The sequence below is a fragment of the Panthera tigris genome, chromosome B3 (assembly GCF_018350195.1).
Source record: "Panthera tigris isolate Pti1 chromosome B3, P.tigris_Pti1_mat1.1, whole genome shotgun sequence".
NCBI classification, from domain to species: Eukaryota; Metazoa; Chordata; class Mammalia; order Carnivora; family Felidae; genus Panthera; species Panthera tigris.
The window spans coordinates 30,363,484-30,387,768 of NC_056665.1; the positions used below are offsets into that span (position 1 = coordinate 30,363,484).

General features: G+C 37.7%; 2 protein-coding genes across 9 annotated transcripts in view; one reads left to right on the forward strand and one right to left on the reverse strand.

Annotated features, from left to right (window-relative positions):
- PEAK1 (pseudopodium enriched atypical kinase 1) overlaps positions 1 to 24,285 on the reverse strand; it is a 369,695-nt gene that overhangs the window by 336,481 nt on the left and 8,929 nt on the right. For all 7 annotated transcript variants that reach the window (XR_006218480.1, XR_006218481.1, XR_006218479.1 and 4 more), the window contains exon 3: positions 22,529 to 22,590. The gene's annotated coding sequence lies outside the window, so the exon portion shown is untranslated. The remainder of the gene's footprint in view (positions 1 to 22,528; positions 22,591 to 24,285) is intronic.
- The window catches only part of HMG20A (high mobility group 20A), a 68,760-nt gene that overhangs the window by 24,398 nt on the left and 20,077 nt on the right, over positions 1 to 24,285 (forward strand). The window contains exons 1-3 of one of the 2 annotated variants that reach the window (XM_007084620.3): positions 14,216 to 14,235; positions 17,841 to 17,933; positions 23,379 to 23,526. In XM_007084620.3, the coding sequence (XP_007084682.1) occupies positions 17,845 to 17,933; positions 23,379 to 23,526 (237 nt within the window). In that variant the 5' untranslated portion in view covers positions 14,216 to 14,235; positions 17,841 to 17,844. Of the gene's footprint in view, positions 1 to 14,215; positions 14,236 to 17,840; positions 17,934 to 23,378; positions 23,527 to 24,285 lie in introns of those variants that run through there. The other variant, XM_007084619.3, reaches the window with a different exon arrangement.

Here is a 24,285-nt window from a genome sequence, read left to right on the forward strand (position 1 = left end):
CAGAAGAATTCAGAAATGCATACTGTGCTTAAAGAACTTTGTTTATGTACATGTATGTTCATGGTTATGATTTTTCTTTTTTTTTTTATTTTAGAGAAAGAGCATGAAAGCAGGGGAGAGGGAGGGAGGGAGGGGGAGAGAGAGAGAGAGAGAGAGAGAGAGAGAGGGAGAGGGAGAGGGAGAGAGAGAGAGAGAGGGAGGATGTTGAGCAGGCTCCATGCCCAGTGCAGAACCCAACACGGGACTCGGTTGCACGACCCTGGGATCATGACCTGAGCTGAAATCAAGAGTCGGGGGCGCCTGGGTGGCTCAGTTGGTTGAGTGTCCAACTTTGGCTCAGGTCATGATCTCACAGCTCGTGAGTTCGAGCCCCACAACGGTCTCTGCTGACATTTCAGAGCCTGAAGCCTGCTTCAGAATTCTGTGTCTCCCTCTCTCTCTGCCCTACCCCTGCTTGTGCCCTGTCTCTCAAAAGTGAATAAATGTTTAAAAATTAAAAAAAAAAAATGAAATCAAGAGTTGGATGCCCAACTGACTGGGCCACCCAGGTGCCCCCATGGTTATGGTTTGATTTTGTAATGTATGTAAATTATTATAAATTTATGTACATTATAAGTTATAGAATTATATTTATAAAATATATTTATATAAATTTATTATATAAAGAAATAAATATTGGATTTTTAATATATTCCTATAAAATTGTTTTTAGTTCTGTCACTTAGTTTAATGTATTCTTTCACGGTGTTCAGTCATGGTGTGGCACCTAAACAAATTTAGAATTGATTTTGTCCTTCATTAGCAGATGAAGAAACTTGGGCCAGATCAGTTTAATGGTCCCAGAAGACACAGCTAGTTGGTGGCATAGCCTGAACTCAGAACCAGACTCCCTGACTCTGCATCTCTTTCTGTTGCCTCAGGTTGCCCTGCTAAGTAGTTCATACAGCACATAATTCTTTCTCAAAAATTTGAAGTCCTTCGGTTCCGCCACTAAAATTGTGAGTGAATTTGTTGTAGAATTTCCTCATAGTTCACATTGGTACATCTTGATTTTAAGTTACCAATTTTTTCTTTTAAATATGCTAATGTTACTAAACACCCAGAGCCAAATTAGATATTTCAAGAGACTTTGTAATAAGAATAAATGCCTCCAGAGAAGATGCTTCTGTGGAAAAACACTGTAATGATGAGCTTTTTCATCTAACCAGATTTGGAGTCAAATTTCTGAAGGGAAAGAAATGACAGTGGAATTGGAGATGGAGTAAATATATTCTGTTTGAAGTATATCTGAAGATATATTAGCAAGAAGTAAAATGATAACTTATTTATAAAAAGCTTGTTACTTTTTCTACCAGTGACATAAGAATATACATTTATCAACCTCAGATGTATTGTAATGTTCAGAATTAAACCTTTTAGGGAGATGCCAAGCCATATTAAACTCATGGTCATGGATTGTTTTCCCATAATTAAATGAGATTTTTGTATGATAACTGCAGTGTGTTGTCATATAATTTTATCTGGAAAAGTAACAGAGTATAAATTGAGTAAACCATACACTTCTAGACAATAGCAGGATTTGTCATTATATTGCTGTATGGTAGAGAAGAAATAGGAAGTCACAACACTTCTTTTTCTCAGTATCAAAATTTGTCCATTATCTCTCAGGAAAGCAAACCTAATCTGTGCTATGTGGTATTGCACTCATAAGGAAATATATTATTGTTTTAAGAGTATAAGATGCTTTCCCCTGGTCTCCTGTAGTTTCAAACATTCATGTGTTAAGATAAACACTGTTTCATAAAATTGAATGCAGAATTTAAATGAATTTTTTAATATAACACACAAAGTTCATAAACTATACCCTCATACGTTTCCTGCTAGACATATTTACTCTTCTCTGCCCTGTAGGGCTAATTCTGATTTGAGAAAGAGAGAAAATGAATATATCACTAGAAATTCTAAGACTCCTTTCAGCAGTAAGCTGTTAACTCCTCTAATGGTGTATTTTTCTGGAGAGGGGGGTGGAGAGAATCTGGTCAAAGAGAATTTTAGCTTTATGTGTAGTCAAATGTTAGAAAAGAAAGTGTATTCATATATTGTGTGTCAGATTAAAATTTAAGTTTAAAAAGCCTGTGATTCTTGGGGGTGCCTGGGTGGCTCAGTCAGTCAAGCAACCGACTTGATTTTGGCTCAGGTCCTGATCCCAGGGTCGTGGAATTGAGCCCTGCCTTGGGCTCAACACTGAGCGTGGAGCCTGCTTAAGATTCTTTCTCTCTCTCCCTCTGTCTCTTAAAAAAAGAAAAAAGTCCTAGGATTCTTGATGGCATTTCCTCTTTTTAAAGTAACATAACCATCAGGGCGCCTGTGTGGCCAACTTCTGCTCAGGTCATGATCTCACAGTCGAGCCCTGCATCAAGCTCTCTGCTGTCAGCACAGAGCCTGCCTCGCATCCTCTGCCCCCTTTCTCTCTGCCCCTCCCTCCTCTCAAAAATAAAATAAACATTAAAAATATTTTTTTTAATCCTTAAAGAAAATAAAGTAACATGACCATATTACTGGATGTTGGAAAGTTAAAACAAAGTAGAAAGTAATTATTCATAATTCTACCACCCTAACATAATTACTTTGAGTATTTTGGTTTCCTTACAATCTATTTCTTTTGTATCTGGTCTTCTAATATAATTATAGTCTGTATAATACTTTCTCATAAATATTTCGTTGAGAACTTTGTAACATGATTAGCAAAATAGCTTTCACATTCTTTTTTGGTTTGCAGAGCACATAAAGAAATACTGATCCCCACAATAACTTTTTTTTTTTTTTTTTTTTTTTTAGTGTTTATTTATCTTTGAGACAGAGCTTGAGCAGGGGAGGGTCAGAGAGAGAGGAAGACAGGGTATCAGAAGCAGGCTCTGCGTTAACAGCAGAAAGCACAGAGAGCCCAATGCAGAGCTCGAACCCATGAACCGTGAGATCATGACGTGAGCTGAAGTGGGGCGCTTAACCAACTGAGCCGCCCAGGCACCCCTAATATAATTATAGTCTGTATAGTATACTTTCTCGTAAATATTTCGTTGAAAACTTTGTAACGTGATTAGCAAAAATAGCTTTCACGTTCTTTTATGGTTTGCAGAGCACGTAAAGAAATATTTATTTGTCCTTTACAACATCTTTTTGAGTTAAGTAGGGAAGGTATCAGCCCCATTTTACATATGAAAGTATTGAAAGCAGATAATCATATAATGCCTCTACTTGGTTGCATAGTGGATTTCTGTTCTTGACAGAAGTAATTTGCACTAACACAAGGAAGTAGATGTATTTAATGCAGAAGGAAGAGCAAAATAAATCATTGTATACATTCTTACTCCCTGGGACCTAGTCCTGCCTTACTGGACAAGTGAGTCTTGCAACAGCAGTAGGCAACTCTGGAAATACAGATTTTGTCAGATTTTAGTAAATACACTAAACACAAGAATCTTGAGGTGATTTAATTAGTCTGGTTACTCTTCAGTTAGAGTTACAACTAAAGTGGTGTTAAACCTGTTTTTCTGTTACCTGAAAACAAAGGAAACAAAATCATAAGCTTATAATAAACCAGGAAGGTAACATCCATCCACTTGGTCTGAATTGCTTGGGTAGAGTGAGAGCCTAGAGGCCCTGTGTATGAAGGGCAGGCCTTATCATATTGGGTAGGTTACTTAAGGGAAAAATGTTCCTAGGAAACTGGACTTGTAGAGCATGATATATGTCAAATTTGAATTCGGTAGCCATTTGATTTACTAAAGCCCTGAGCATTGTGACAATTTAGGATTTATAAGCAAAATATAGAGGGGCACTTGGGTGGGTGGCTCAGTCGGTTTAACATCTGACTTAAGCTCAGGCCACGGTCTCATGGTTTGTGAGTTCGAGTTCCGCGTCAGACTCTGCGCTGACAGCTCAGAGCCTGGAGCCTGCTTCAGATTCTGTGTCTCCCCCTATGCCTGTCTCTCTCTCTCTCTCTCTCTCTCAAAAATTAATAAACATTTTAAAAAATTTTTAATAAATTTAAAAAATAAAAGCAAAATATATAAATATAATTCTGAGTTTTAAATATTCTCCATTTTAAACTGTTATATTAAGTACATTGCAATTGTGTCTTATTTGTTTTGTGAGGACAACTGAATTTCATTTTACTGTTTACAGTAGTGAAGACAATATATGACTGCTGGGCCTCCCTGCATCTAAAGTGTTTTTGGTATTTTGTCTTCAACTTTTGGCTGAAGAAAAATTCCCTACTGCCCAAAGCTCTGTTTTTCTTTTAAGAATTCTCCCTAGGAAGAGAATTTTTTGTGAGTTGATTAAAATGAAGAATGCTTTCTTTGATGGAGTCTCTTTCCTTTTATTACACTATCGTTTTTATAAACAGTTCAATTTTCCTCCTCAAAACATGCCATCTTCTAGTATTCATTGGCTTTGAAAGGGTAAAAGATTTGGGAGTTATTGCTTGTAATAGAAAGGAACATTCTTTCCTTCTCTTCTTCACAGTGTTGTTTCACAGCTGCAGGTTTCAGCTGAAGAGAACAGTGTAAAATGTAAGAAAATAGAGGAGCACTGTTCCTTGAACCAGTAAGGACCCTTACCCTAGAACTGTTAACCAGGAAGTTTTTGTTTGGGTCAAAATACTAGGGACCTTTGTTTCTTCTGCTTTCTCATATTTTGCCTTCCTCAGATTCTAGGCTTGAACCATTTTGTTTTAGAGCAAGAAAGGAATCCTATCTACCTCCTTGATAACGAAAGTAGATTCCAAACATGTGAGTACTCTGTTCTTAGTGTTCCTTCTCAGGCATTCACTCAGCTGGTATTTTCTGTTTCCTTCAGATCTCAGATGTGATTTGTGAATTTATTATGATAATTGACAGTTATCTTAGCTCTTCACTCCATCTGTTCATCTGTATCTCTTCCCTATTTTTCTCATAACATTTAAATAAATAAATAAATAAATAAATAAATAAATAAATAAATATCATTATACACATCAGCTACAACCTTTACTTTTTTCTTTTTTTTTTTTTTTTTTTACTGTTTGTCCATCTGTCCCCCACTACATCATGAACTATAAAAGGACAAGAATTTCCTGTCAAATCTCATTTAGCACTGTGTCTTCAATGCATGTCATAGTTACATATAATCAACTGTGAAAAGCAGTATTTTTCAGCTTTAAAACTCATTTCAAACTCATTGAAAACTCATTTCCCCTCTTGATAAACATAAAATTCCTCTATTCTAATATACCCTCCATGAGAATCACCCAGAAGTAAGTGAAAAAATATACAAATGTAGCTTCACCAAACAAGAACATTAACTTTCTGTACTTTGTGTACTTAATTGCTTTGGTTTTCCAAATGTAAATTAGATTATAACATTGTGTATCATTGAAAATGCCTTTTTGTATACCTATGGCCTCCCAGAGGGAGTATGCCCTTTATGGCATTCCCCTTCCCCACCTACCTCCCACCTTCCACCCCCCCCACCTCATGCACACCCACTTTTTACTGTTTCATAGTACCCTGGTGTCCCAGGAAATTGTTTGGCAAAGCACTCTACACAGAGTAATGCCAAGTTTTATTGGGTTACTTTAACTCTTAGTTCCGGTGCTAGGCCAGAAGTTGTCCTACTTGGGCAGTTATCTCCTTGTTTACAAATATAAAAGCAGTGGTTAGGTAGTCTGTGTAGGAAGGGCCACTTGGGACCCGCAGTCACCATGAAAAAGCCAGATAGGTGGACTGTGAACTCAAAAGGCAACACCCTGCTTGTAAAATGACAAATTTTGCTTTGGAAGAGGTGTTTATTTTCCCTGTGTCGCTGCTGTGCTTTGCACCAATAATGCAAAACATTGTTTCGAGATGTTTGGGGTTTCCTTTCTCTTCACAACACATTTTGTGTCCTAATGGTAACAATTCTCCATCAAGGTTCCATTGAGGGGAAACAGTTCGTGTACAGTAATCAAACTGTCTAGAAGGAAATCTAAACAGTGCTCAGTTTCTTTTGATGATCTAATACTTCCATATTTTTAAAAGAAAATATCTGACTCAAAAGTTTGTAAAACTTTCACTTCCAAAAATCATAAAGAAGGAAGATTTATGTTTGTTTCTAATTCTGGCCTCGTCTTCCCACTTCTCACTGTTTTGAAAACAGTATCTCTAGACCAAGGACAAAAAGACTATAAAATTCTATAAAGCAGTTCTACGTACCACTTGACACTAAGCACAATCTTGGTCACACAGTAAAGGTGCTCAACAAATGCTTGTTGTTGAAATATAAACTCTACAAGCATTTGCATTAAATGAGGCTGGATTATTTCTTTGGTGGCCCCCAAAAACACTATATGATATTTAACTTCACAAAAACTACAAGTAGCGTATTGTCAGTATAGCCCGCCCTTTATCATTAAACAAGTTACGAGTCTGCAGTTGAAATATATGCAGGCCACAACTTATAGATTTTATTCCTAATTTCTTTTCAGTTATTTTGAACTGAGAAATTGGTTCTACCTCCAAAAATACGTCAAGAATCTAACCACTTCTCACCACCTCCACTACTACCACTGTGAGCCAAGCCATCATCTTTCAGATGGATTATTGCAGTAGATTTCCAAATGAACTCCTTACTTCCACCCTTGACCCTCTCCACTCTTCATTCTGTTCTCAAAACAGCAGCCAGAGTGATCCCATGTTAGACCCCATGTCTACATGAGGTTTACTCAAACCCTCTAGTGGCTTCTCTGACTAAAAAGCAAGTCCTTACCATGACTTACAAATCCCTCTGGAGTCTGGTACCCAGTCAGCTCTGGATCTCATCTACTATTTTTGTCCCTATGTCAATCCACCACATTTGCCTCCTTCAGTCACTTTCCATTGTACTAGTTGTTCCTCCTGCCTGGACCACTCTGTGCTCACATACATGCATAGCTCTCTGCTTCATCTCCTTCGGGTCTCAGTAAACTCTTTACTGGCCTCTGCTTAAAATTCCAAGCACCCTCTTCCCTTGAACTCTTCCTGGCCTCTCTATGGGCTCTGTGTTTTTCTTAGTACTTATCACTATGACATTATTCATTTTACTTTTTTTTTATCTTGTTTTTTGTCTGTCTTTCCCAGTATACTGTGAGATATGTGAGGGCAGGGATTTTTGCCTGTTTTGATCTGCACAGTATCCCTAGTGCACAGAAAGTGCCTGGAATGTTAGATGCTCAATAAATATTTGTTGATGAATGAATCCATTTCCTTATTGTTTAATTCCTATACTACCCTAACAACATTTTTAAAAATTACTAATATTTATAGTTATAGGAGCCTATGCTCTAGATTTTAGAAATAGAAAGCCATAGTTTCTGCCCACCCCTGCCTAACCCCCAGCCAGACATACACCTCCTTATACCCTTCTCTTGAAGTAACCCTAAGCCTTATATGTATACTCTAATTATCTCCCCCGTACTAACTACCTCACCCCTCCCAAAAGTAAGTACTTAATTATCTTTTTCCCTCTCATCTACCATATCAAAACCTACAGTGAAAGAGTTCTTAGCTGAATTACACTTAACTGAACCCCAGTTAACTGCCTGATGGGATTAGCCAGTGTTCTTATTCGCTCTGTAAAACATATTGATTAATGCCTACAGCCTACTGACTGCTCTTAGCTTAATGTTCATGGCTGGTAGACAATTCTCTTTGTGCTATCACGAACTCCGGTTAAAGTACTTGCATATCAAAATCAGTTTTATTTATTCCTAAACATGTTTATAGGACTATCTTCTTATAAATTATGTAAATATAATACATTAAATATATAATATTTATGGTAATTTTTAATTAATAAACTTTATATTTTATAGTGGTTTTAGGTTCATAACAAAATCTAGCAGAAAGTACTAAGAATTCCCATGTATTCCTTGTCCTCACACATGCCACAACCTCTTCCATTGTCAGCATCCCCAACCAGAGTCGTCCGTTTGTTACAGTCAGTGAGCTTACATTGACATAATCATCATCCAAAATCCTAGTTTACATTAGGGTTCACCCTTGGTGTTGTACCTTCTATGGGATTTAACAAACATATGATATATATCCACTGTTGTAGTATTGTACAGAATAGTTCACTGCCCTAAAAATCCTTTGTGTTCTGCCTGTTCACCCCTGCCTCCCCTCTAATCCTGGCAATCACTTATCTTTTTACTATGTGCACAGTTTTGCCTTATCTGGATGTCATATGGTTGGAATCAGAGTATATAGCCTTTTCAGATTGACTTCTTTCACTTAGTAATATGCATTTAAGTTTACTCCATATCTTTTCATGGCTTGATAACTCATTTGTTTTTAGCACTGAATAATAGTCCATTATCTGGATGTGCCACAGTTTATCAGCTTGCCTACTGAAAGACATCATGGTTGTGTCCAAATTTTGATGTTATGAATAAAACTGCTATAAACATTCATGTGCAGGTTTTTAGTGAACGTAGGTTTTTAGTTCCTTTGAGTAAATACCAAGGAATGCAATTGCTGGTAAGGAAAGTGAATAGTTTTGGGGCACCTGGGTGACTCAGTTAAGTGGCTGACTCTTGATTTTAGCTCATGTCATGATCTCACAGTTCATGGTATCGAGCCCCATGTCAGGCTCTGAGCTGGGCATGGAGCCTGCTTAAGAATCTCTCTGTCCCTCTCCCTGTACCCCTTCCCTATTCATAATCAATCTCTCTCTGTCTCTCTCTCTCTCTCTCTCTCTCTCTCAAAAAAAAAAAAAGAAAGAAAAAAGAATATGACACACCAAATGGTCTTCCATAGTGGCTAACCCATTTTGTGTTCATTCCCACCAACAATGAATAGAGTTCCTGTTCTAAATCCACATCAGCATTTGGTGTTGTCACTGTTTTGGATTTTTTTTTAATTTTTTTTTTAATGTTCATTTATTTTTTGAGAGAGAGACAGAACACGAACAAGGGAGGGGCAGCACAGAACCTGAAGCAGGCTCCGTGCTCTGAGCTGTCAGTGCAGAACCCAATGCCCAGCTCTAACTCACAAACCGCCAAGATCATGACCTGAGCTGAAGTTGGATGCTTAACAGACTGAGCTACCCAGGTACCCCTGTGTTGGATTTTTAATAGCCATTGTAATCATTTTAATAGCTATGTAGTTGTATCTCGTTTTAATTTTCAGTTTCTTAATGACGTGATATTGAACATCTTTTCGTGTGCCTACTTGCCATCTGTATATCTTCTTTGATGAGGAGTCTGTTCAAGTCTTTTGCCCATTTTTAAAATGAATTGTTTATTTCTTACTGTTAAGATTTACGAGCTCTTTGTGTATTTTTGGTAAAAGTTTTTTTATCAAATGTGTCTTCTGCATATACTTTCTCCAAATCTGTGGCTTGTCTCCTCATTCTTTTGACATTGTCCTTTTCAGAGGAACAGTTTTTCATTATAATGAAGTCCAGCTTATAAGTTCTTTCTTTCATGGATCATGCCTTTGTTGTTTTGTCTAAAAAGTCATTGCCATACCCAAAATCATCTAGATTTTCTCTATGTTATCCTGTAGGAATGTTGTAGTTCTGTGCTTTACATTTAGATTTCTGATGTATTTTGAGTTACTTTTTGTGAAAGGTGTAAGGTCTGTGTCTAGATTCTTTTTTTTTTAATGTTTGTTTACTTTTGAGAGAGAGACAGAATGAGAGCAGAGGTGGGGGTGGGGGGCGGGCAGAGAGGGAGACAGAATCCAAAGCAGGCTCCAGCCTCTGAGCTGTCAGCACAGATCCAACGTGGGGCTCAAACCCACAAACTGCGAGATCATGACCTGAGCCAAAGTTGGACACTTAACTGACTGAGCCACCCAGGCACCCCTCCAGCACCATTTGTTAAGAGACAGTCTGCTTTATTGTATTGCCTTTGTTTCTTTGTCAGAGATGGGTTGACTATTTTTATATGGGTTTATTTCTGGACTCTCTATTCTATTCCATTGATCTATTTGTCTTGTCTTTTACCAGTACCACACTATCTTGATTATTGTAACTTAATAGGAAATCTTGAAGTTAGGTACTGTTGGTCTCCCACCTTTGTTCTTCTCCTTCAGTATTGAGTTGGCTATTTTGGGTCTTGTGCCTCTCCATATAAACTTTAGAATCATTTTTTTTACATCCACAAAATAACTTGCTGGGATTTTTACTGAAATTGAGTTGAATCTATATATCAAGCTGAAAAGAACTGGCATCTTGACAATATTGAGTTTTCCTGTTCGTTAACACAGAATATTTCTCCACTTATTTATTACTTCTTTGGCATCTTTCATCAGAGTTTTAGGGTTTTTCTCATAGGCCTCATAGATCTTACCTAAGTACTTCATTTTGGGGAATGCTTATATAAATGGTAATGTGTTTTTAATTTCAAATCCTACTTGTTCATTGCTGATACATACTGCATTGTATTGCATGATGCAGTTAACGTCTATATATTAACCTAGTATCCTGCAGCCTTGCTATACTCGCTTATTAGTTTCAGGAGTTTTTGTCAATTCATTCAGATTTTCTACATATTCAATCATGTCATCTCTGAACAAAGAGTTATTTCTAACTTCCCAATCTATATATCTTTCATTTGCTTTTCGTGACTTATTGCATTAGCTAGGACTTCCACTATAATGTTGGAAAGCTTTTGGGGTGGGGGCTGGACATCTTTGCTTCGTCCCTGGTTTTGGAGGAGAAGCTTTATGTTTCTCACCGTGAATTTTGGTATTAGCTGTAGGGTTTTTCATGTGTTCTTTATCAAGTTGAAGAAGTCTCTTCTATTCCTAGTTTGCTGAGAATTTGTATCATGAATGGGTGTTAAATTTTATCAAATGCTTTTTCTGTATCTGATCATGTGATTCTTCTTTATCCTATGGATATAATGGATTACATTAATTAATTTTTGAATGTTGAACCTGCATTACATATCTATGATGAATTTCACTTGGTCGTGGTGTATAATTCTTTTTATACATTGTTTGATTCACTTTGCTAATATTCTGTTGAGGATTTTTATATCTATGTTCATGAGAGCTATTGGTCTATATTTTTCTGTGTGTAATGTCTTTGTTTGGATATTAGAGTGATGCTAGCCACATAAAATGAATTAGAAAGTATTCTTTCTGCTTCTGTTCTCTGAAAGAGATTGTCAAAGATTGTTAATTTCTTCCTTGAATGTTTGGTAGAATTCACCAGTGAACCCATCTGTGTCTGCTTTCTGTTTTGGAAAGTTATTAACTATTGATTCAATTTATTTAATAGATAGGTCTAATCAGATTGTCTGTTTCTTTGTGAGTTTTAGCAGATTGTATCTTTCAAAGAATTGGTTCATTTCATCTTTGTTATCACTTTATGCCCACAAAGTTGTCCATAGTATTCCTTTATTATCCTTTTAATGTCCATGAGATCTATAGTAGTGTCCCCTCTTTCATTTCTTACAATAGTAATTTGTGTCATTCCTCTTTTATTCTTAGTTAGCCTGGCCAGAGGCTGACTGATTGACCTTTTATTATTTAAAAAAAAAAATTTTTTTTAATATTTATTTATTTTTGAGACAGAGAGAGACAGAGCATGAACAGGGGAGGGTCAGAGAGAGAGGGAGACACAGAATCTGAAACAGGCTCCAGGCTCCGAGCTGTCAGCACAGAGCCCGACGCGGGGCTCGAACTCACGGACCGCGAGATCATGACCTAGGCTGAAGTCGGACGCTCAACCGACTGAGCCACCCAGGCGCCCCTTGATTGACCGTTTAAAAGAACCACCTTTTGGTTTTGCTGATTTTTCTTGATTGACTTCCTATTTTCAGTTTTACTGATTTCTTTTTTTTTTTTTTTAACATTTTAAAGTTTGTATATTTATTTCTTTTAAGAGAGAAGGAGAAAGAGCAGGGGAGGTGAAGAGAGAGAATCCCAAGCAGGCCGCATGCTGTCAGCATAGAGCCCAATGTAGGGCTTGATCCCATGAACCTTGAGATCATGACTTGAGCCGAGATCAAAAGTTGGACATTCAACCAACTGAGCCACCCAGGCGCCCCTCAATTTTACTGATTTCTTCTCTAATTTTTATTATATCTTATCTTGTGCTTACTTTGAATTTAATGTGCTCTATGTTTTCCAGTTTCCTAAAGTAAAAGCTTAGATTATGGATTTTAAATTTTTCTTGTTTTCTAATATATGCATTCAGTGCTGTAAATTTACTTTTAAGCACTGCTTTTGCTGCATCCCACAAATTTTCATAAACTGTATTTTCTTTTTTTTCTTTAATATTAATGTATTTATTTTGAGCAAGAACATGACAGGGGGAGGGGCAGAGAGAGAGGGAGAGAGAGAATCCCAAGCAGGCTCCGTGCTGTCAGCACAGAACCTGACATGGGGCTCTTTTCCACAAACTGTGAGATTATGACTTGAGCTGAAAGCAAGACTTGGACATTCAACTGACTGAGCCACTCAGGCACCCCCATAAATTATAATTTCATCTTTTTTTAGTTGAAAGTATTTTTAAATTTCTCTTGGTTTCTTCTTTGACTCGTGTTATTTATAAGTATGTTGTTTAATTTCCAAGTATTTTAGGATTTTCCAGCCTTCTTTCTGTTACTGATTTCTAGGTTAATTTCATCGTGGTCTGAAAGTAAACATTATATGAATTCTATTCTTTTAAATTTAAGATATGTTTTGGTATATCTTGGTGAATGTGCCATGTGAGCTTGAGAAAAATATGTAATCTGCTGTTGTTAGATGAAGTAGTCCTACAGATATCAATTATATCCAATTGATATATGGTGCTGTTGAGTTCAACATTGTTCTTAATGATTTTCTGTCTTCTTAAATATCTTTCTGTTACAGGCGTGTTAAAGTCTCTAGCTATAATTGTGGATTCATCTGTTTCTCCTTGCACTTCTATTAGTTTTTGCCTCACCTGTTTTGACCCTCTGTGGTTAGACATATAAATATTAAAGATTATTATGTCTTCTTTGATTGTCCCCTGGCATTATGTAATGCCCCTCTTTCTCCCTGATCACTTTCTTTGCTCTGAAATCTGCTCTGTCTGAAATTAATATAGCTACTCTCTCTTTCTTTTAATTGGTATCATATCATTTCCTTTCCTTCTTCTCTGATCCTTCTCTTGCTCTCTATCACAGTTTTCTGGCTTTCTTTAGTGATACATTTGGATTTCTTTCTCTTTATTCTTTGTGCATCTATTTCTGGTTTTTGATTTATAATTACCATTAGGTTTGTATATCACATCTTCTGCATATAGCAGTATATATTAAGTTGATGGTCACTTAAGTTTGAACCCAGTCTTTCCCCTTTCTCTCCCCCATGTTTTAGGTGTATGATACCGTATTTTACATTATTTTCTTTTGTGAATCCCTTGATTGACTTCTACAAATATACTTATTTTTACTACCTTTGTATTTCCTACTTTTATTTCTCTTACTTATAGTCTTTCCTTTCCACTCAAAGATTCCCCTTTAACATTTGTTGTAGGGCTGGTTTAGTGGTCATTATCCTTTAGCTTTTGTCTAAGAAAGTCTTTATCATTCCCTACTATTGGGAATGATAACCTTGCTAAATAGTATATTCTTGGCTACAGATTTTTTCCTTTCAATACTTTGAATGTATCATGCCATTCCCTTCTGGCCTGCAAAGTTTCTACAGAAAAATCCACTTATAGCCTTATGGGGTTTTCCTTGTGTGTAACATTTCCCAGGAAAAGTCTTCTTTTCTCTTGCTGCTTTTAAAATTCTCTTTTAATCACTACTTTTTGACATTTTAATTACTGTGTGTCTTGGTGTAGACTTCCTAGGGTTGATTTTTGTTGGGGGAATTTCTCTGCCTTCTGGATCTGGATATCTGTTTCCTTACAGAAGTTTTCAGCTATTATTTCTTCAAATAAATTTTGTGCCCCTTGTTTCTCTCTTCTCCTGGGACCCCTATAATGTGAATGTTGTTATACTTGATGGAGTCACTGAGTTCCCTAAGTCTATTCTCATTTTGCATAATTTTTTTTCTCACCTGCTCAGCTTGGTTACTTTCCATTACTCTGTCTCCCAGATCATTAATTCATTCCTCTGCTCTTTCTAGCCTGCTGTTTATTTCATCTAGTTAATTTTTAATTTCATTTATTGTGTTCGTCATCTCTGATTGGTTCTTTTTTATCTCTATTTTAAGGGTCTCACTGATGTTCTCCATTCTTTTCTCAAGTCCAGTGAGTATCTTTATGATCATTACTTTAAATTCTCTATCAGGGGGAGCCTAGGTGGCTCAGTCAGTCAAGCATCCAACTTCGGCTCAGTTCATGATCTCACGGTTCACGAGTTCGAGGCCGGCATCAGACTCTCTGCTGTCAGAACAGAGCCCACTTTGGATCCTCTATCCTCCTCTCTCTCTGCAACTTCCCCGCTTTCACGTGTGCTCTTTCTCTCTCAAAATTAAATAAATATTTTCTTTAAAAAGAGTGAATAGAGGTTTGTGTGGTTAGAGGTCAGTTGTAGAAGTAATTGAGAAAGCTGAAATGACAGGAAATAGTGGTCAGACACATTTGAATTTGAGGTTGGTTAGCCAAATGACATGATTTTGAAAAGAATTGAAAGTTTTATATAAGGGTTTAATGTGGACAAAGAAGGCAGAATCCCACCTCTCAACTCAGGTATGTGATGGGAGGGAATGTTGTGCATCTCCATGAAAGAACTTAATGAAGTGGGATTAACATATGTAAAGTAAGGAAAGGTTGCTTGAAAAGAGCCAGCCCCAGAAAATCTAGGTATAAATTAGGCTCCCAGCACTGTCCAACACATTTGGAGTAATGTAGTCTCATTGTTGAAATCATCCCTTTTGTTGGGAAGGGTTACTAGGAAAATCTTAGTTGAAAAACATTTCTTAAGCTCCACCTATATTGACCAAAGCAATGTTCTGAATATAGTTTGGCTCCCCATATTACTACAGGGAGAAAATGTGTTGATTGGCCAATAAATACCTAGTGTGCTTAAGATAATTATCATTATAATTTTTATAATTGTCATTAAAATATCTTAAATTGGCATCATGTTTTATGCATCCATTTTTTTCAGTGAGTGGTTAGTGTTAGAGGGAATTTTTGGATTTCCAAAGCTACAGTCTGGACCCTGGTTTAAACTATAAGCCTCAATGTAATACCATTTTTTTGAGGCCTCCTGGTAGAAGCCTTCACTTGGTACAGAACCTGTCTGCCAGGAAACATCTGCATGATATGCTTACTTATGTAAACTGCAGCAGAGAACCAGATTTGTATGTTGCTTTGTCTTTGTGCATATTTCTCTTCTTTTCCCTTCCAGAGTAGCATTCATTACATTTCTTAAGTGCTTCACATAGAATTTCAAAGTTCAGTTTGACCTCTGTACTGAGACATTATCAGACACAGATGCTACACTGAGAGGCTTTTTGGCAATCAATGGCTTAGTAGCCGTGATTCAGTTTGAATCACCCCCTCATGGACCATATGAAAGCAGAACCTTTCAGGATCCCAGCCATATTCTTGGGAATCATTTTCTTTTCCAACTTATTGGACTAGTTTAGAGGCTTTTGGATTTTCCTGGACTTTTTCCTCATTTCCTTCTTTTGTTGATCTTGGCCCCTTAACCTTCCACCCACTTTATTACTCATTTCTTAGGGACCTGACTACTCAGTAACACTAGAGAAAATATATCTGAAGCCATATGGGTTCAGTAAAACAAACTTAAGAAAAAGAAGCAAGACATTTGTGTTCTCTCAACTTCCTTTGTTTATATGATCTGTTTATATGTTGCTAAGGTTGTGTTGTCCAGCTGCCTCCCAATCTTGCTCCCAATACCTCAACAATGACTGAAGAGAACTGGGAAACACTTGAACACGGTCATGTTGGCACAGAGAATGAAAAGAGTTCATTTGGCGCCACCACCCCCACCCCCCCCACCCCCCCACCAGATAATATATCACCTTTGAGGTTCAGTAAGAGATGCCAGGAACTTCAAATGCTGGATCTTAAAGTTACTGAAAGGCCATTTACTTTTAGGGAGACTTTAATAAGAAGCCAGCTAAATGGGTCCTTTTAAGGTTTGGGAGTGAATACCTATTTGAATGTTTTCCTGTGGTTTACAGTTAGACTGTATGGCATTTAATTGATTAGGGGTTTTTTTTGGTAAGATGAATATCAGTGTAAGGTGATGTTAGCAGCCCTTAAAGCCCAGGCTCTAATCTGGTCTGTGCATAATGTGAATTAAAATCAAATTAAAATGTAAATACACCTATGTCAGGATTATTCTAGAAAACATCTAGAATGGAATGTTGCAGTATTTGTCAGAGCCCCTTGTAAATCCCCTTGTCTTGAAGGAATTGAGAAGGGTTAGCAAGCTTCCTGGCACATGAAATAAACTCCTGATTGAGTCTGAAGTTTCTCTCTCTGCTTTCCATGCTCTACCCACTGCAATGGGTATTAGTCATACAGAGATGCATTTTTTCACATTAAGCTATTTATGAAACCGGTCTGCTAAATAAAAATTTAGAAGCAAAAACAAGAAAATAAGAATAAGAAATAAGCCATCAGTGTCACCATTTTTGAAGTAAATTATTCTATTGAACATTTAGAATTTGGTGTCAGTGTCGTCTGCATCTTCCTCTGGTTTCCACCTCAGTGGGATGAATCCTAGCTCTGCTTGGGCTGCCCTGCTTTCCTCTTAATTGCAGTGTCACTAGGTCTCCTCAGCAGCAGCCCCTGAAATAACTGCTGAGGGAGCTCCTAAGTGAATTCTCATAATTTGCTTCTCAATTCTCCCCGCTTGATTGAAGCACTCTCTTTCTTGAGTGGTTTGCAGTTCCCCTTAAGTGGTTACTGTTTGGGGTCACTGTTGAATGTTTTGTTTGAATATCACTTTCACGATGAATGGAAGGCTACTGCTTTTGGCTCTATGGGGTGATACCACCATTGGTGGTGAGCCTTGAAAGAGAAAAATCTTTCTTTGTAGTGAGATGCTAAGTGAAATTACTCTCTTTGTCACTTTGTCCTTTTATCCTTTCAGTCTGATAACCTTCAAGTTCTTGTAATTTATTTTGTTTTCTTCAATTAAGCTTAGTTGTTTCCTGTACCCAGGTGCATGCTATTTCCGTTGGTCGTCATGGTGATGTGGAACATATTTCTGACCTGGAAGTGAGGTTTCTTTACCTCTGCTCCACATCAGTATGCCTTCCAGCCTCCACTTCCTTTGCATTATTTCCTTTTGGAGGGCTCAGTTTGTTACCACTTAATCTAAGGATGATTCATCTGGGACTGAGACCCAGTAATGCTGTAATAACAATACCTTGCTTTATGTAATAATACTCAAAGCACTTACCATCTTAGCCTTTTTCTGTTTATGAAGCTCTTTCAGTTTAATCCTTCACAATAACCCTGTGGGTCAAGTCAGCAATCTTGTATGTGTCTAAGATGGTGAAATAATATCTCATAGAAGTTGAATAACTTGTTCAGGGTTGCTGTTACTCTGTGCTTCTGACTTACTCTGCTCAACAGTTTTTACAGTAAATGAAGAATATTTTTGAAGGTATTCTTAATGAACAAAAAGGAATTTCCAAACTCTGTCCCATTTATTAAAATCTAATGCTTTTTAGTCTAGTTGGTCAGTAAGAACCCATTAACCAGTGTTTAAATTGATTTATGTCCAAATCAAGAAAATAAACATTTAGGTCCATTTCTATTCTGCTGCTGATGTGATAAATTTAAGGAAGGCTGGCTTATATTAATGGAACTTCGACTGGAAGTAATTAAGCCATTATAATTATTTTCTTATTGTCTCTTCCTTTCAGAGAGATGGAAACCTTGATGACGAGCTCTACCCTGCCACCCCTTTTTGCAGAGGAAGATGGCTCCAAGGAGAGTAATGATCTGGCCACAACTGGGTAAGCAGCTGCTCTGGGACACTGGGCCTCCACCAAGCTTTAAAACAAAGCTTCTGATAATGGATGAGGTGCTAAAGAGACTGTTTTATATCATAAAACCAGAAGTTATGTTTGTTAGGCTTCACAAAAGAGAGAGTGAGAGCCATTGTAAGCTGCTTTGTGATCTGCATTCAGCTGTCATTTGCCGTGTTCTGGTGCCTGTGAACTGGCACAGCAATATGTGGATCTAGGAAACATCAGTTCCTCCTGGTTAAGAGAATTACATAGCTACCATTAAGTAAATAACCTGCCACAGGGCTAGCTCTAAAAATCAAGTTCATTTTCTGTTTGAATTGCCACAGATACGAAAATAATTTTTCCCCCAGAGGTCTGATTTTTTTTTTTTTTTAAGATCAGATTTTTTTAATATGGCTCTTTATTCAAGATGCCTAGGAGCTCTGACTTGACTGACTTCTCTTCCTTTCTTTCCCCCCATCTCCTTTCTTTGGTATTTTTTGGGCAGATGTATAAAGGAATATAGAAAAGCACTAATAGCAATAGTCCCTCTTCCCTCGAAAATCTCTGTTCCACTTGAATTTTTATCTTTTCTATTTAGAAGTTATTTGCCACGGAAGAAATACATTCACTGATTGAAGTGCTAGCTAATCCCTGCGATGAATTATTTTAATATTCTTTAGAGCTCTTGAAAAATGGACTAGACTTTGTAATTATTCTGTTTCCTTACCTCACATATATTTCTTCGTTACTATCTGCCTTCTGACGTTACTATTCAGATAAAGCTGTTCTCCAAGACTTTTCTAAAAGTTGCCTAGTTGTTAAATCCAATTCATTCAAGAAAAATTTTCTGAGTGTCTCCTATGTGCCAGACACTGTTCTAGGCACTGGATACTAAGCAATGAACAAAGCAGACAAAAATACCAATCCCCATAGAGCTTAAATTCTACTGGGGACATCAGGGAGTAAACAGGATAATTAAGTAAAATACATACTATGTTGTTAAAAACTATGGATTAACAAAGCAGGGAAGAGGGTTGGGAAGGCTTTGGGGTGCAGTCTTAGATAAGATGGCCCAGAAATGCTTTCAAAGTGAATTGAATAAAGACCTGAAGGAAGCAAGGTAGCTAGCATGCAGTTATCTGGGGAAGATTATTCTAGGCAGAAGGAAAAGGAAGTGCAAAAACCCTGGGTTAGAAATGTTTTTACCTTTTAGAAGTACCCAGGAAGCCAGTGTAGCTGGAGCAGAGTATATATACCAAGGGGAAGGTAGTAGAGGACTACATCGGTGCTTTCTGAGTCAGAAAGTCTGAGTGAGGGCTAGAGATTTTACATGGTAGTATGTTCCCAGGCAATGTCAGTGCTGCTGGTATGAGGGCCATACTTTTGAGTAGCAAGGACTAGACCATGTACGATCTTATAGGTCAGAGTGAGCACTTTTAACTGGCACTCTGAGAGAGGTGAGAAAGCATTGGAGGATTTTGAGCAGAATGATCTGATATTTATTTTTTAATAGGATCCCTGTGGCTGTTATATTGAGAATAGAGTGAAGGGAGCAGGGGCTGAAGCAAGGAGACGAGTTAAGCTCCTGAAATAATTCAAGTGAGAGATGATGAGTTAAACAACATCACTAGTGACAAGAGTATTTTTGTTGGAGTAGTAGGGGTGAGGCCTCATTGGAGAGGGTTTCAGGGATAATGGGAATGGGGTTTGGTGCCATGTAGAATTTGACGTATGTTTTGAAGATAAACCAAGTTAAGATTTGCTTGAAAAACCAGATGAGATGTGAGAAGGGAGAAAAAAGAAATCAAGGACAACTCCAAACTGTTGGCCTAAGTGACCGAAGGGATGACTTAGATGGGGAAAACTAAGCAGGAGATTTTAAATTTGAGATGCTTGCTAGATATCCAAGCAGAAATGTCAAATAGACAGCTTGATATAGGACTTAGGGGTTAGGGGAGGTCTAGACTAGAAAAAGAAACACGGGAATCATCGGCATATACCTGATATTTAAAGCCAGAGACTGGCTGAGATCACTGAAGAAATGAGCACTATGTAGATAGAAAAGAGAAGAGATCTAATGCCTGAGCTCTGGGATACACTAGCATTTAAGCCAGGCAGAAGAGAAAAAGTCAACAAAGAACACTAAAGGGAATAGCTAAAAAGGTAGCAGAAAAACCAGAGGAGTGCCATGTCCTGGAAAACAAGTTAAAAAAAGGTATTTCAAGAGGAAGAGATCAACTGTGTTAAAAACTTTTGGAAAATCGGGTGAGATGAAGGCTGAGAAATGACGCGGAATTTAGCATGGAGGGCATTGGTGACTTTTATAAGAGTTGTAAGTACACATGTCCTTTGGGTTACGTTTAAGAGAGAATGAAAGAAGAGAAATTGAAGCCAATAGATATAAACAATTCTTTTCAGAGTACAGATCTTCCTCAGCTTACCATGGGGTTACCTCCAGATAAACCCATAGTAAATTGAAAATACCATTGGTCAGAAATGCACTTAATGCACCTAACCTACCGAACATCATAGCTTAGCCTAGCCTACCTTCAGCGTGCTCAGAACGCTTACATTAGCCTACGGTTAGGCAAAATCATCCAGCACAAAGCCTAAAGTGTTGAATATCTGTAATTTGTTGAATATTATACTGAAAGTGAAAACAACACTTGTATGGATACAGAATGGTCATAACGGTATCAGTTATTTACTCTGGTGATTGCGAGGCTGACCAGGAGCTGAGGCTCACTGCAGCTGCCCAGCATTGTGAGAGAGGACCACGCAGCGTATCACTAAGCTCAAGAAAAGATCCAAATTCAAAAGTCCAAGTGTGGTGTCTAATGAATCTATCTCACGTTCCCACCATCGTCAAGTTGAAAAATCATAAATCAAACTGTCTTAAGTTGGGGATGGTCTCTATGAATAATTCTGTAATGGAAAAGAGAAAAATGAAGTGGGATCCAGAAAGTGCTTTTTGTTTTGTTTCATTTTGTTTTAAGGTAACAAGGTAAGAGTAAAAAATGTCACATTTGCTTGCTGACTAGGCTGATCCAGTGGACAAGGAAGAATTGGTAATGCAGGAGAGGGTAGAATTGCTAAAAACCTGTCTTTGAGTAGGCTAAATGCTGTGGGGTCCATGGCACAAATGGAAGGGTTGTTGGCTTTAACTAAGAGCGTGCCAATTCATTTATAGGAACAAAAAAACCTTGTTTTGTTTTGTTTTGTTTTGTTTTGTTTTGTTTTGTTTTTTTCCAAACTGTGTCCAACTTGTCATCTCCAAGACATTTGATGCCTGTGACCACTCCCCTCTGATTTCTGTTCATTTCAGTCAGGGATTCATAGGATTGATACATTTTCCCAAACCTAACTTTCATATTTTACTGAAATAAGAATGTACAAGAATTAGTAACTTAAAAGTTGATGGCACTGTTGGAACAAGAATGACAGTGAGTGAAAAAACAAGTTGCCAAAGCCATCCAAAGTGATTGAAACATCTGGAAAATAAAGCTACCAGGATCAAACTGGGTCTCTGATGGTGCCTCTTTTCAGAGAACATGACTGGCATTGAGTTCATAATTTCTCTTAGTCTTTTTCAAAGGACCTCAAAGACCTCAAAAATGTAGGAAACTCCTGCTTAAAATCATCTATTATATTTTCTAGAAAGGGTCAGAAAAGTGTAATTTCTTTCATTTCCAGGACAGTGTGCATCTGCTTTCATTCATTTCTCAGCCCACTGGAATCTGGATATTATTCCCCTAATTCTACTAAAACTATGCTCCCTAAAATTGCCAACAACCTTTAGGTCTTCGAATTTAGCAGATACTTTTCAGCCTATCTTATTCGACATCTGCATCTTTTTACTTGGTTCATACCCACTTCTAAAAAGTCTTTCTGCCTTGGCCTCTTTGACAGTATTCTCTCCTAAATCTCTTAATGCCCTGCTTAGTCTTTCCTACTTCTTCTAATGCTTGCTCTTCAAATGATCTTTTCCAACAGAGTTCTGTCCTGACTTTCTTCTCTCTTTCTGGAGAATATCCAGCACTTCCCATTTTTCTGATTTTCTTCACTTCTGTTCTCTCAATGCATGTTTCCGGTTGTCTGTGGGACAGCTTCACTTAATTATGCCATGAGTGTTTCAGACTTACCGTTTTCTCTTCTGTCTTACACCCACCCCACCCATCCCCCACACACTTTCCAGTTGACGTTGGCTAATAGTGCATAATCACCCATAGAGTTACCTTTGACTCAGTCATTAAGTTCACTCTATCCCTGAAATATCTCTTAGCTATCATTCCCCTCTTCTCCATCCTGCCTGCCTGTCTGTCACTTAGTCTATAGCAGTAGCCTCCTGAAAGGTTGCCCTTACTCCTGTTATACTCTTTTCTTTCTGCCTGTAATGATGTTTACCTGGCGAGTACCTATTTATCTTTCAAGACCCCTGTAAAATCTTTCTTAACATCCTCTACATATGTATGAAATTCATCATACCATACACTTTTTACATACCTCTATTTTAGTACTTACATTGCATTGTAATTATTTGCCTATAACCCTATGAAGTATATATTCTTCCAGAATAGTGAGTGAATCCAGTCATCTACCTTATTATGTCCACTTTTCAGAAGGTTGAGATCTGGTTTGCCAACTCGTCTGGAACAGAATGCTGGAAACAGAAAAGAAATAATGTGTTTTATTTCTTAACATTTATACCTGAACTTACTGAACTTAATAATATTAGATGGTCTGGTTGTCAATAAACACTTGAGTCCAAGAAGGAATAACCTATAGAATGTACCATAGGAGATACTTCTTACGCCCTTCTGTGATGGGGCACCCTGCCTCTACAACTCCCATTCCTATTCTCCTTTTCCATTAACAATATTTTCCCTTTACACTGGAGATAAGATGCATGAAAAGTAGCATATAAAAGTGAGACTCTGTTGCACTCTCAGAACTAAAATGTCAATGTTGAGGGGAGAGATCATTTTTTGAGAAAAGATTATAGTTTGTTTTTTTTTAAGTTTATGTATTTTTGAGAGACAGAGAGCAAGTGAGCAGGGGAGGGGCAGAGAAAGGGGAAGAGAGAATCCCAAGCAGGCTCCACGCCATGAGCGCAGATCCCAATGTGGGGCTTGAACTCACAAACCTTGAAATCATGACCTAAGCTGAAACTAAGAGCTGGACGCTTAACCAACTGAGCCACCCAGTTGCCCCTAGTTATTTTTAATAGAATTCTTCTCCACGAAAATGACCTGGTTCAATCAAGCACTGAAACTAGTTTTTTAAATACTCTATAACTGTTCTGGAGACCTTATTTACATTTACACAAATGAGGTGGGGTAATTAAACCTGGCTTCTGCTTTTGTTGACAGGGCAATTTGTCTTGAACCTTGGTAAATAGGAATCTTTGATGCTATTGATAACTGAACACATCTGCCTGTTACTCTTAAGGTTAACCCACCCAGAGGTTCCATATAGTAGTGGAGCCACATCATCCACCAACAATCCAGAATTTGTGGAGGATCTCTCCCAAGGTCAGTTGCTTCAGAATGAGGCTTCAAATACAGCAGAAGGCACTGAACAGAGGCATGAAGATGAGGTAAGCTGAAGAAGCATTTCTTCCTGTTACCAGTCTCTGAAGTTTCTAAAGAAGCAGTCAGCAAAGGAATTGATCGAAGCATTCATCCTCTGGCCCCCCTACATTCTGCAGAATTTTCTTCGTAGAACCATATTAATGGTTTCACATAAAACCATATTAATGGTTTTAATGACACAGAGACAAGTAGACTCTTTTTCCCCCTGCTTAATAAATTTATACCTACATCATACTAGATGCTCAACAAATGCTTACTGAATGAATGAATGATTTAAATAAGTAATTAACGAGAAGTCTACATGCCCTTGTTCAAGGCCACACATTTTATGCACACCAAGCCCTATAGCATGGAATCATACATTCTCAGAGGATCCACACCACTTACCAAGCCATTCACCCTCCCATAGAGGGCATCCTTCTCTAATTCACACAAGGTTCCATATGGGCCTGGGGCAGTCATGCCCTTGTTGGACTTTCAGTGTTCCTCACAATTGATTGATTACATTGTCCACGTTAAGGCACTCTCTTTTAGTCATACAAGAATACCACCATGAATTTCATCTTTTTTCTTGTTTTATTTATTTGTTTTTAAAGTTTATTTATTTAATTTGCGAGTAAGTGCAAGCAGGGGAGGGTCAGAGAGAGAGGGAGAGAATCGCAAGCAGGCTCCATGATGCCAGTACAGAGCCCAACGCAGGGCTCAATCCCACAAACCATGACCTGAGCCAAGATCATGACCTGAGCCAAGATGAAGAGCCGGAT